The sequence below is a fragment of the Miscanthus floridulus genome, chromosome 19 (assembly GCF_019320115.1).
Source record: "Miscanthus floridulus cultivar M001 chromosome 19, ASM1932011v1, whole genome shotgun sequence".
NCBI lineage: Eukaryota > Viridiplantae > Streptophyta > Magnoliopsida > Poales > Poaceae > Miscanthus > Miscanthus floridulus.
Window position 1 is genome coordinate 3,793,750 of NC_089598.1, and position 14,103 is coordinate 3,807,852.

Genomic DNA, 14,103 nt, shown 5'->3' on the forward strand with positions numbered 1-14,103 from the left:
AAATAAAAGGGTTAAAAGCCTGGTTTTATAAAGAAGAAGGAATTGGACTATTGTCAAAGTTGAGGGTGTCTAAAGTATTTTTTTTTCCTTACTATGAGCTCAAAATATGGGAGTTTGGAGAAAACTGGTGCTCGTGGGCTCTGAGGCTGGCCCATCAAGATAGATTTCCAGGCAAGGCATGGGTAGGGCCCAACCCATGGCAAATCGCAATAGGACCCGAACGCGAACGGCCGCGCAGCTCGCCGCGATTTTTCCATTTCTCTCCCCTCCCGCGCCCCTGCATCCGCCGGTCCGCCCACCTCCCCGCGCCGCTCGCACTAGTGTTCTGTTCCCCCAATGCCCCGCGCCTCCCTTCACCCCCTCCACCGCCCGCGGATCTGCCGCTCGCCGGAGGAGGGCTCGTAGTCGCGCCGGTCGTGGCCTCGCGCACTCTCGCCTGTTTGCGGGAGGCAACGGTGACCCCGTTTCGTGTGGCGACCAGGGAACTGTGTCTCCGTTCCGGCGGGGGCCGCCTCCTGTGACTCCACTCTCCGGCCCCGCGATTCCCTGGCTCTCCGGATGCTGAGGATCAAGGCCTCTCCTAGTAAGACCCTGCTGCCACATTCCAACCCCACCCCACCCCACCCCGATTCCGGCGGTAAAAACAAGCTGTCGGTTTTGTGTGCTGTGGCGTGGGTTGCCCAAATTCATGGTTGCTTCCAGTTTTCCACCACTACTCTAGGATGGGGTTTTGCAGCTAGTTAGTGTCCTTGTGGTGTTGGAAGGAGTAACACCATACCTTTGTAGGGCTCTTAGACAACTATCGTTACTTCGTTACTGTGGAAAAGGTAGAGGGTTGTTTTCTATAATGCAATGAATGCTGAGAAATGTCGAGAGCCAAGCCTTTCACGAAATCCTTGTGCTATTGGTTTGTAAACTATTTCTCAATGTTAAAAAAGATATTTGTGCATGTAGGCGAATACACCATCCTACGTTGCACTGATTAGAGGATGTGATGGTGGTTTTAATATTTGAGAATTTGTATCAATCTCGACGCATATTTGATTATGGTGATTGTTCATGTACAAGAATAGTCTTGTACTCAAATTGTTCAATTGATTTTCTCCTTTTCCTTGTTAACTAAAATATTACTGAAGTGAAGAGAACAGCAATGATGTCCAGTGAATTGTGTTTTTCTGGTAGTATTAGTGATTTTGAATGGCTTCAGCAAAAAAAGTGAGAAACACAAGTAAGCGTTATGCCAAATTCTTCAATGAAGATTGGTTTAATAAGGATACAACAAGTGTACCTAAAAGTAAAGCGTGAGTAAGTACATGTGAAAAATCAACATTTTTTCTTCTTCCCACATACATATTTTCCTTATTGTGCAAAGAATGTAATTTATCCCTATGTGATTATATGACAATATGACACGGTAGTATTCTGTGGACTATCAATGAATAGTTTTTTCCCCTAGATATCTTATGTTTCAAGGAAAAAGTGTGGTTTCAAGCATGGTTTTGGGTGCTGCTAATGCATTTGAGTAGTTAGCAATACCTTCTGATAAAATAAAAACTCATTTGCAGAAGAAAAAGTTATCAGACATGCTTGGGTCTCAGTGGAGCAAGGATGAGCTCGAGCGCTTCTATGGCGCCTACAGAAAACATGGAAAAGATTGGAGAAAGGTCTGTTTTTAAGCTTTCATAGGCACAGCTGATACAAGGGAAAGGCATCAATTTGAGTTGCACTTCCCTACATTCAATATGTTAAATCATTAACTCTGGTACCTTCTTCAATTTACTGATTTTTCATTTCACTTTCTAGATTGCTGGTGCTATCCGTGATAGAACATCTGACATGGTGGAGTCTCTTTACAACATGTATAAGGTAAATATTGGGCTGGTCATGTTATACACCCACTCCCATTCCATTTGATAACTTAAATTTCTATAGATCAGTTCAATGGATCAAGGTAGAAATGGTTGGTTTGCTTGTTCTCACATTTTTCTGCTAATTTCGCAACTATATTCCTATATACGCTTTATTGTTCCAGAGTATTAAGTTATGTGGCATATCCAGGCATACTTATCTCTTCCGGAGGGAACAGCAACTGCTGCGGGGTTAATTGCAATGATGACCGATCACTACAATATTCTGGTGAGACTATATTTAAGTGGTCAAACACTATAGGGGTTACTATTTCCATGTCTTGTTTAATTCTTTTCTCAAATACATGAAAAATCGTGTGAATGTTCATAGAAGTTGACACTTGAACAAGACATTTTTCTCCTTTTCTGTTTGCATCTTTGAGACCAAGTACTTAAGAGTAATATCGTTAGCAATGCCTCAAAAACATCCCAAGAGAGCAGTGAAGCAACAAACGGTGGCTCAAGCTTTGCATAACAGAAGATGGGTGTCAGACATCAAGGGGGCCCTAACAGTAGAGGTCCTGGTGGAGTACCTGCAAATCTGGGACTTGGTTGATGATTTTAATCTCCATCTGGACATCCCTGATCATCATCAGTGGTGGTTTACGGGGTCTAGTTCTTCGTTGAGCAAATCAGCCTACAGGGCATTTTTTTACTGGGACCATCATTTTTGCACCTTGGAAGTGGGTTTGGAAATCTTGTGGCCCTCTCTGTTGCAAATTATTTATTTGGTTGGCAATTAAGGGCCGCTGTTGGACAGCTGACCGCCTTGCAAAAAGAGGACTTCCTCACCGTCTGTTTGCCCCCTATGTGATCAAGCTGATGAAACAATACAGATTATCCTGGTTGCTTGTGTTTTCGCAAGGCAGGTTTGGACGACTATCTTTCATGTGTTGGGCTTGCTTCCCCTTGCACCGAAGCTAGTGGATTCTCGTTTTTCTAGCTGGTGGTGCAAAACAATCAAGGATGTTCCAAAAGAAATAAGAAAAGGATTGAATTCACTCATCATTCTGGTTGCTTGGGAGCTGTGGAAGCATAGGAATGCTTGTGTCTTTGAGGGTGCTAGTCCTTGTGTTCAAAGAGTTTTAGCTGTAGTTACTGATACTGAAGAGTGTATGTTGTGGTGTTGGGCTGGAGCTAAGGCTCTGCAACAGCTTCTTAGTAGGTTGCTGCCTATAGCTGTTTAGGCGCTTTTTTGGGTAGTGGTCGTCTGTTTTTCATAGTGTGTGGTGCTAAGAGTCTTGTAATTGGTTACTTGGGGGAGCAGGCTCTGCCTCTCCTCCATTTGTTTTTTGTTCTCTTCTTAATGAAATGACACACAGCTCTACTGCGTCGTTTGAGGAAAAAAATGCCTCAAAAACAATTTTTTTGCTTATTATTATATGCAAAATCAGTAATTAGTTTTGCATCAGTCACAAATGCTAAGATCTGGAACTATTTGTTGCACACAAGTAATTGTACCGAATTGTCTTGCTGGGTTCAACTCCTTATGTGATGGGCTATGTGGCTTCAGCAGCCATGAATTACATTTCAGAATAATGCTATATGCTTCAGTTACATTTATTGAAAATACTCACAAGGAAATCTGTTATGGATTGTAGGATGGAAGTAACAGTGATCAAGAAAGCAATGATTCACCAAAAGCTTCTACGAGGCCACAGAAGCGTGGTCGTGCAGAATTTCAATCTGTGTTTAAGACATCTGATTCAGATTATACTGATCTATTGCAACCTCAGCCTGCTTCATTGAGCTATGGATGGTCGAAGAAAAAACGTTTTGGAGGTAATTTGACATATTCCTATGTACACATGTCTGGTCTTTGTAACAGGACAGGAGTGATTTTTGTACAGCTAGGAAACATACATAATTTGTCAGATATTATATTGGCTGTGGGAATCTGGGATATACAGAATTGTATGGAATAATGGTTTGGTTCCACAAATGCAATATTATGGGAGCTAGTTCCAGCAGGCCAATGAAAATCGGTGATTGTTCTCTTCTGTCACTGAACTCATAATCGACTTTGAAATGCTTTGGTTGCTATAGCTTGGAGTACACAATTTAGTTTGCTCAGAAGAATGTAAGACATAATCTGCTGCTGCCCCAATCTCTCTTTTGTTTGGTTGCTGCAGATTAAGATTGGCAGCTAGTCAGCCTGATTGGCAGCTAGTGAGATTGGCAGCTAGTCAGCCTTCTGTCCTCTTGCAGGTGCTGTAGCAAGAATGGCAACATAGGCCATCTAGTACAAAATTGGACAGGTAGTGGGCTGATATCAGCCATGTCCTAGAGGACATAGGAGTAGTTTGTACCTTATATGGTACTCGTAGCTTGCACATATACTACACCAAAAGGCAATGGAAGTTAGCTCAGTTTGCCACACCTCTGAAGCAGCAGAGCTGCTGTGTTCGTGTTGTGCTGTGTGTGTGGTCTCTGTCCTCAACCTTCTTCAACCTCCAGCCGAGTGAGTGTGTGTGGGTGTGCTGGTAAGCTTGCTGCTTACCTGAGCAGGGAGATCGAGGGCCAACAAAGAATACGGTCCTATTTCATACCAGAACCAGAATGCAGATAAAATAATTATGGATTCTGTTTACTTTGTTAAGCTCTGTCGTGTATGTCAGTCATTTTGGCACTGGGCTTTTAGGCAGCAGAGCATCAGTCAGTTGACATCTTGACTGCACAAGCATCTATCTTAAGTTTGGATTTACAATAGTATGAAGTTACTAGTACCCTAAATCTATGGCTATGCTTCGTATCCTGTTTTTGAAGTCAGTAATACGAATATCTTTTGATGATCATAAATCTGATATAAGATCCCTCATAATAACAATCCGGATGCTAGATATGATTCTGCCAAGTATCATGAGATCTCTTTTTGATTTGTTATTACTATTTAGTAGGGATCTGAGTTATGTCTAATTTTCTTGTTCAAAAACATACCGTTTATTTTTTTATACTGTGAAAATATTATTCTTAAATTGATTCTGCAACTTACTAGTATTAGAGCACAAAAAAACCCATCTGATTCCTTAATGTGGCCAGTCTTGGTGTCAATGTAGTCTGCCATTAACCTTGCAAGTCCCTCTGCGGTTTCTTTTTGCACATGAGATTTTTGTCTCTTTCAGCAAAGCGAATTTTATCACAATTTATTTTTAGAGAATGCGCTGAGCACATTTTTCCATGAAGGAAAAATTAATGATTTCATTTTCTTTTCTTCTTCTTAACCAGAAACACTCGTTTTGTTTTCTTTTTCCTACCTGTAAAACCTTTCATGTTTGCACCTGATTTATGTGGTTGCATTATCTTCCTTGAATGTCAAGAACTCATGTTTTGTCATGATCCAAATTCTATTATAATATTGTTGGTCTTATGTACGTGTTGCATTGCACTATAATATAAGATTTAATGATTTCTGTAACCTGGGAAACATAGGTAGAACTATAAATTTTTGTCAGGTATCAGACTGAGTTTTTCCTGCCATAAATATGTCCTAAGTGTTGTTTTTAGTTTAGTCATTTGGTTTTGATATACACTCATGCTCTACTACTTCAGTGTGATGCTTATTTAGTTTTAGGGTAACCTGTTAGTTCTTGTTTCATTACGTCTATACAGTGCAAACCATCAATCCGCCCTTGTTTTGCAGATGAAAGTTCAGCTCTTGATGCATTACATACTTTAGCTGACCTATCTGTGAATATCCTACCACCATCTCCAGTTGTTAAATCTGGTTAGCCTTATCTTATACCATATTGTTGCTGGTACTTTTTTGTGTTTATGTTTTAAATGCTACGTTCTGGTGCAACCCATTTTATTCCATTATCATATTCTTGTTGGCTTATACTAGGAACATGCAACGTGACTAAGGGGCTGCACATAAACACCTAGACAAAACAGGAAGCTAGCTAGACAAATTGATTGACACGATATCTGGTGCCCCCCTCCTTGTCATGATCACTACTTCTCCAGTAGTGTCGATGATGCCGAAGGAGGTAAACAAAGGGCTTAATTCACTGATAATCTTAGTTGCTTGGGAGATTTGGAAACATAGTTACGCCTGCGTTTTTGAGGGCATTATACTGGTATAGCAAATGTCTTTTGAATCCCTTTGGTAGAAGTGTTCCATCGATGCCCTAATTGCTATACCTTGAAGGAAAAATCAGTTTGTTTGGCTACATTGCAAGAAATCAAAATTTGGGTGTACACTGCCAAAACTGGCTTAGCTGGTTTCTGAAACCAGCTAAGCCTGATTTTGCAAAGAACTCCCAAAATTGAGTTTTGAGAAATGCATCCAATCTATCCAAGCCCTTGATCACTTCCATTGATTACATCATTGTTATATCTCTCAGTTGAGCATGTTTGTGTAAATTTTTGGCTGTTTACAAAAACTGGCTAAGCCTGTTTCTAAAATTGGCTAAGCCTGTTTCTAAAACTGTCTAAGCCTGTTTTTGCAGCCTACCTTCAAATTTGCACAAACTTAAATTCCTTGTGCTTCAAATGTTCTATCTTATTTACCTGATATCTTATGCAAACTTTATCCATCTTTTGATGTCAGGGTCAGCAAAGATGTATATTAGAAGGGATCCCCGTCAGAGAAGGGCTGTGAGGGGAAGGCATAGCACCGACACCGGGGCCACAGGAGCAGCAAATGCTCCTGAGGACAGCGGGGCTGTTCACAGGCCGAGTAGATTAGCAGCTAAGCGGCTAGCTAGTGAGGATCTTCCCCGAGGCACTTTGCACATTGATGAGGAAGCTGTGTTACCTGGCACCTCCACAGATGATGAAACTGAGGAAGAGATAAAGGAAGATGAGCCATCTGAGCATCCTCATGGCAAAAGAAACGCTCCAAGGCAGCATGAGTCAAGCTCAAGTCAGCAAGCTCCTATTCAGGATCCAGTCATGCTTCAAATGAGAAAGCCATCAGCTCCTGCGCATATAACTCCAACCAATTACATGGGTGCTGGTATGACTCCAAGGCAGCATGGGTCAAGGTCAAGTCATCAAGCTCCTATTCAGCATCGATTCATGCTTCGAATGTGTTAGCCAGGAGCTCCGTATAGAACTCTAACCAATTACATGTATGAAGGTATGACTAAGGTTGTGAGAGATTTGAGGAGAGTGGATCCTAGGAGTACACCTAGAGATGCTTTTGACTTTAGGTTTCACACTCGCTTTCAAGAGGATTTCTGTGAGACTGTAATCATTTCAAAGGCTAATCCAGTCCTGGTGTCTCAGTATATAGATTGGGAAAGCATGAAAAAGCACAATGACCCAATCTTGAACCAGATCATTGATGCATGCACTTCTAGAGGGTTGAAGACACTTTTGGGTTATAGGAGAGATTGGAATGTGGAGTTGATAGCCCAATTCTTTGCTACTGCTTTCTTTGATGAAAGGGCTGAACATAGAAGAAACTAGCATTGGAGACTTAATGGAGGAGATTACTCCCTTACATATGAGATGTTTGCTAAGGTACTTGGCTTTAGTGGCAATGACTTGAGTTGTCCTCGGATTCACAGCGAGCATGTGTTGCCTGCATCGAGGACCAAGTTCATGTACCATGCTGCAAATCAAGGAAATTTTGAGAAGGTAAATGGCTTGTACACTTACTTCTCCATTCTCAACAGGATGTTCAGGAAGACGATCTATCTTAGAGAGGGATATGGTTCTCATGTGCCCAACTACATGAGAAATTTGCTTGCTAGGATGAGGGAAAGGGCCCCACCTTTTAGTGTATTTGACTTTGTGTGGGAGGAGATCAAGATCATATCACAGAACCCTCAGAACTATTGTGGCTTGGCACCTTACATCATGATCATGTTAGAGAATGTGGCAGGGGATGTGACAAGGATAATTCGGGAATGATCTCAAGCATAAGCCTCTGCAGTTAGTGCCAACCAAGAATCCCACTGTACCTCCCCCTCCAGCTCCCGAAGGTGAGCCAACAGCAGCAGGCACAACAGCACCCACAGCAGCAGGCACAATAGCAACTAGCACCTCAGCAGGCGCCATGGGTGCCCCCTGTCAGTCTGGCATTCCCCATGTGTGGGACTCTCCAGAGTTTAGGTCAGATAGGGACCATGACTCCTCATCCATCGTAAAGGTTCTGAAGACCATTTTGTCTATGTGCAAGAGCACACATGAGAAGGTGCACAAGGAGAGGCAAGCAAGAAAGAAAGATTCACAGAGGATCCGAGAGAACACGAGACACCTAAAGGAGCTTAAGATGCATGCTGGTTTAGATGTGTCTCCGGCAGGCTCAGAGGAGACAGAGACAGAGGCTGAGAGTGAGCCTGAGCAGTTCCCAAACTTTGAGACACTTGTAGCTCGGGGACAGACCGAGTAGCAGAGCATGTATGGACAAGGGTTTGCCTGAGGCGGTGGATTTGTATATGGTGGTCAGTACCACACTGGTCAGTCTTCGTCCTCAGCACCACACAGTGGCAGAAGCACTGTATTGTGGCTTCTAAAGCCACCAGACCCTTAGCACCGGCATGGCACCACATGTGTATCTCATCATTCACTGCTCGTAAGGAGTAACTGGGCAGATGGAGAGCCATTGTTGAAAAACAATGTCATTACACTGCTTCCAGAGCATCCAGGCACCAAGGATGACTCAGTTTTGAACCCCTTATGCAAGTCCACACCTGTAATCGTCTATACCCTGTGCCACCATTAGGCGAAGACCGTGCCCTCAGGACTTGGCGTGAGCTCCTGCAGGCCGAACCTGCTGAAGAGCTGGTGCCACAACTCTAAGTCTCTAATGCTGAAGCAGGCTCTAGTGCTAAGATTCAGTTTCAGATTTGTGATTTTCTGCTGAACGTTGATCTCATCATTAACAAAGAGGAGGCACCTGTACTGTACTCCTACATGCTTCTCCCAAGCCACACTCTCTCTCTCAAAGAAAAAGAAAAGAAATCCTGAAACCATCTACTTTTACCTGAATTGGGATGTTAACCTTTACCTTCACACTGTACTCTAACAGTGCTTGTAAAATTTGTCATGCTTGCATCAAGCAGAGTTTATATATAGGTGTATATAATGAAAGTTTCATTCACATTATACAATTGTCAAATCCTGTACCCATTCCACCAATTCGTCCGTAAATGAAAAGTGCTATTCGGAGTGCAGCAAAGGATCATGAGTCAAAACACCCGAAACCAACCCCATTTTCTTTTTTACAGCAAAAGAATGTTCCTCCTTTCTTTGTACAACAAACCAATATGTTACACTAAGCTAATGCCAGGTGAACCACCATAAAAATAAGATAAAATAAAATAAAATCCACCAATGCCGTCGGCAAGCATCAGCAAACAGAACCAAACAATCTGTCCGTCTCTGCTGTGTGTATCTACCCATGCTGTATCCTGCAGATTTCTACCGACGAAGTGATGATGCAGTAGCTTCTCTGCATCCTGTAACTGCATGCCTGCATCGCCGGTCAGGACTCAGGACTCAGGACAGGACGGCGGGAGGAGGAGCGCAGTAGAAGGGGAGGATTTCCTGGTCGGAACCCGAGCTCCGTTTCTTCTCCGGGCTGGACGACGCCTGGTGGTCGCCGGAGCCGCGGCGGCGGCCACCGCCGGCGTTCACGTCAGGCTCGTCCTCGTCCGCCGCCCGTCTCCTGAACGAGGCGATGCCGCTCCGGCAGAGCGGGCAGGGGATGGTGCCGGCGATCCCCGGCACGTCGTAGGACTTGATCACCGAGCACAGGTCCAGCGCGCACTTGACGCACAGCTCGTGCCCGCACACTGTGATGAACGAACGAACAGGGTTAGCATTTCCAAGAAGAGATTTGTACCTAATAACTAGAGACTAACGAACGAACCTTCGGCTGCGACGGTGCAGGGTCTTTCGAGGCAGACTGCGCAGGCGTCGCCGTCGTCGTCGGCGCCGCCGTCCAGGACCTCCGGCCGCGACGTGTTCAGAACCAGGCCGCAGTCCCTGCACGTCGTTCACCAACCAAGTACCAAACCATCCATCCGTGATCAGAACGAAGTTGCCTTTCCACTGCTCGTGACGATCCTTACAGTTACTACTGAAGAAACGGCGGAGATGGGTAGGTACCTTGCGAGGGTGAGCACGCTGGCGAGCGGCGACGAGAGGTAGGCGGAGGGCGGGAACTTGGGGATGGGCAGGTGAGACTTGGGGGACAGGACGTGCTCCAGCCAATGGCAGCCCCACGTCCTAGCCACGTCCACCGGGAGCCACCTGACTAGCCGAGAATAATCCGAGCGTCATGGGATGGACGGGACGGGGACCGCCTCACTGGCCGACGACATGGACGAAAGAGAAAGAAAAGAATTCCTTCAATTACATTACCCGTTGCAGTTGACGGCGGTCCTGTCGGCTCCTCGCGACACGAGGATCTGGCAGCACTTGACCTCGCCGCCCGCGGCGGCGTAGTGCAGCGGCGTGCTCCCGGCTCCGATGGACGCCATGGGCGACGCGGCGCAGGGCAGCGTGGGCGCGGCGACGTCGGCGCGCTCGTCGATGAGCAGGTGCACGCAGTCGGCGTGCCCGTGCAGCGCCGCCAGGTGGAGCGCCGTCACGCCGCCGCTGGCCGCCCTGTTCACGAGCTTGCTGCTGGCGTTGCTGCCGTTGCCGCCGGCGCCGGCGAGAAGCAGGCGCGCGCACTTGACGTGGCCGCCGGCCGCCGCCAGGTGCAGCGCCGTCCGGCTGCTCAGGCTGTCCACCTTGGACACCTGTTCAGCCAACCACCGTACGTGTACAAGTCAAACCAGAAACCACCATCAGTTGTGACCACACAAATCAACCAACCAAGCATTGCAAATTGCAACGATCAAAATCTGGCATTGTCAGCAGCACTGTGCTGCATTCACTCACGTTGCATCTGAAAACCAGCAGCGTCTGAACCACCTCCCAGTGACCGAACCGGCACGCCTGCATCAACGCCGTCTGCAATTTGACCCACGTGTTTGTATCAAAAACATGAGGCTGACAGGATTTAAACACAATACACCGGAAACTAATTGCATCCGTAAACCAACCGAGGGCAATGTTCGGCAGAGCTCCCGGCCCGTAGAAGATTGCACGGCTCGGGACGGTCAACAGAGACCCGATCGAGTCGTGCAATCTTCCACGGTTCGTTTGCGAATTAAAGAATGACGTTGGATGGATCGGAGCGGTTTAATTGAATTACCTGACCGTAAATGTTCCTGGCATTCACATCTGCTCCGTTCTCCAGCAGCAACGCAGCAATCTGGTGATGACGTTGGATTAGGACGAACGAACGAACGAATCACAATTCACAAGACAACAGGGTACACGCCAAGTTTAAGGCTGATGCTCAGCTGGAGCGTACTGTAGGTCGTCGTCCCAACCGTTTTGGCAGCGATTTTTTCTTTTCGTAGCGTCCTTTTTTTGCTTTGATTGTCTACTGATGATGCGATTTTTCTTCCTGGATCGAGGGTGCATTGCACGTATTTTTCATTAATATATATGAGGGGATCGGAGCGAGATGACACATACGACATGCTCGCTCTGGGCTGATAAGCCCGGTTGGTGTTGGTTTGATGTGAGAGGAAAACACTATTGACTGGCTGATAAGCCCTGGTTGAAACCAACGAGCGAACAGACTGATAATTAGCATGCATGCACTGATAGCAACATCTATGAATGGTCGTCTGTGATATTTGAGTGCACCCAAGAACTAAAATCATTTCGGTTTATTTTTTCCATGAATTGTTGCCCACCGGCGTGTGGGCAAATGTTTGCAACATGAGGAAATTTCAAAGAGTTTATTTGGGAACGAGATGGCCCTTTCACATTCTCTGGAAGGAAAAATACGTGTGGCGGTAGATTTTGTGTCACTGTCCTAGTTATTAATTCTGCGTGACACCCTACTGTATTCAACTTTCAAGGACGAAAATGATGACGAGTCAATCAATCAAACAAACAAAAAAGCTGGATCTACTACTATTACCAATCGTCATCGCTCAGCAGGCGACAACAACGTGTAGAAATAGTAATCCCGTACGTATTAGGAGGCCACTTGCTCAACGTTACATCTTGTATTAAAAACACGTCACGGGCTGTTCCTCGGTTCGTCACATGCTAATATAACGAAATGATCTTGGTTTGATCTATATATGGTTTTGGCAAGATTTTTTTAGGTCCGGTGTTGCCTCACGAATTTATCTCAAAAAAATTTGATTGACAGCAGAATAAGGACTCCTTTAGAATGCAAGATTTTTTTAAACATTTTTGGTGTGGAAATAGACTGATGCTCATATATATATTTTTTATAAAATTTCTAGGTTCAATTTGGGTACATATAACAGTTATACGTACACAAATTGAACGCAGCAATTTCATAAAAAAAAAGCTAAAAATGTCAAGGGGATCTACCCGTGCATGGACATGTTTTAGTCACTTTATTACTGCTACTACTAGCCTAGTTGAAATTTTAATTACGTGCCACGTATGCAAGCATGCCTGAAACGTTATGGGCTCCAAATTCGAGCACTGCTGGACATTTTTTTGTTGTTGTTGGTAAAGAAAAAAGACACATGGAGCATTGAGATGCATGCAGGAAGAAAAAGCAGTGTACCTAAAAGTCAAAATAGACAAGGAAAGATTGTCAGGATATGCTCTAACGCTCATATACACACACACTCTATCTTTGTATTTACGCTTCCTCAAGCTCAAGACGTGGCGTATTGATTTTTTAGCTAAAGCTCAAACTACTTAACACGTTTTTTTTTCTTGTCCCTATTACCAATTAAGTTGCACGCACTGACCAACAAATATAAAAGCAAGATCGGTGAACAAAGATTGAAAATAAACAATCTATGATATTTATTTTGCTATAGCTAGCAGTTGTTTTGCAAAACTATTATATATATACTCTATAGTAGTAAAAAAAATCGGAGAGAGAGAGAGCGCGCGCGCTAGCGTGCGCTTGCATGCTAGCTCTAGTACGCCAACACAGCAGCAGCTTATGGTGCACCTCCGGCGTTATCGGCAACGGCACGTACCTCGTGGTGGCCTTTGGCGGCGGCGAGGTGGAGCGGCGAGTTGAGGCTGCCGAAGGCGGCGCAGCGGGCGAGCCCCGGGTTGGCCTCCAGTAGCCGCCGCACCTCCGCCGCGTCGCCGTCCCTCGCGGCGGCCGCCAGCCGCTCGCCGAGCCCCGTGCACCCCAGGGCGTTGCCCATGCGTCGTCGTTCCCGCGCGCCGCCGCGCCGGCCGGCCGCCCGTGAGCAGTGAGCTACTTCTTCTTCTACCTGCTGGCCACCAGTTAGCTAGTAGCTCGAGTAGTTCCGACTTGCAAGGGGAGGCGTCGTGTGGCGGCGCTAGATCACGCTGCAAACGTGATCGAGGAGCCGAGCCGGCCGGGGACCGGGGCGTTGGCAAGAAACTAGCTAGCTAGATGACTGCGGCGATTCTGCTGAGCTACGCCTACACGCCTCCGCTAGCGCTCGGCAGCCTCCCTGTCCCTCTGCCCTCTGCCCTCTGGTGGTCTTATACGAATACGACACTGGCTAACTCTCCGGCCGGTCACTGCAGCTAGCTGCCGAGACGAGACCCAATGGCTGCGATGATGAGAGGTTTTCCTCTGGTCATCTATCTGCCTCTTCGTCTAGTAGCTCTCTTGGTGAATATATGAGATTACATTAATTAGATGGGCAGGCAGGCAGGCAGGCATTAGTGTATTGATTAAAAAAGTGTGTGATATGTTTTGCAGGAACACCCTTGTGGATTTGCTGATTATAAATATGTGTATGGAGGAAGCGGGTTAATTTTGATATGGACGTGATCTTAAACGAAATGCATCGATCGTGCATGTGGTTTTCGCTATGGACGACACCTCTGATGGCCAGCTCGAAGCCAGTATATGTGCATGTGGGGGAAAAAAAAGAGGGACCAGAAACCTTTGAGCTAACGTGAAGAGAAGAGTCGTTACGGTCTCAATATACGAGAGACATAACTCTTCTATATATTTTTATTATCTTAACAGCGAATATATGAATAAATAAAAAACACTCTTACTGTAGGAGGTTCCCTACCGTAGAAACAATTTTTAGATGTGATCAAAGGTTATTCACTCGATCTGGTTACACATTTTGACCATTCTTTTTTACTTTAATAATATCACAGTGGCGATAATATAATTATTGAAATAATACTGTGGCGTTTTATTTCAAATATGAATCCAAGCTACCATTTTATAGCTAGTACC

General features: G+C 45.4%; 2 protein-coding genes across 2 annotated transcripts; one reads left to right on the top strand and one right to left on the bottom strand.

Annotated features, from left to right (window-relative positions):
* Positions 1-316: 316 nt before the first annotated feature.
* LOC136528469 (protein ALWAYS EARLY 3-like) lies at positions 317-8,753 on the top strand. Its single transcript, XM_066521431.1, has 7 exons — positions 317-583; positions 1,566-1,664; positions 1,804-1,866; positions 2,059-2,136; positions 3,509-3,689; positions 5,548-5,631; positions 6,457-8,753. The coding sequence occupies exons 2-7, from the start codon at positions 1,584-1,586 to the stop codon at positions 6,942-6,944; spliced, it is 975 nt and encodes a 324-aa protein (XP_066377528.1). The 5' UTR covers positions 317-583; positions 1,566-1,583; the 3' UTR covers positions 6,945-8,753.
* A 254-nt stretch (positions 8,754-9,007) lies between these two features.
* LOC136528468 (probable E3 ubiquitin-protein ligase XBOS36) lies at positions 9,008-13,523 on the bottom strand. The gene is made up of 7 exons (XM_066521430.1): positions 12,902-13,523; positions 11,065-11,124; positions 10,749-10,820; positions 10,224-10,606; positions 9,969-10,112; positions 9,730-9,845; positions 9,008-9,652 (listed from the first exon to the last, which is right to left on the bottom strand). The coding sequence occupies exons 1-7, from the start codon at positions 13,076-13,078 to the stop codon at positions 9,357-9,359; spliced, it is 1,248 nt and encodes a 415-aa protein (XP_066377527.1). The 5' UTR covers positions 13,079-13,523; the 3' UTR covers positions 9,008-9,356.
* Between the last annotated feature and the right edge of the window lie 580 nt (positions 13,524-14,103).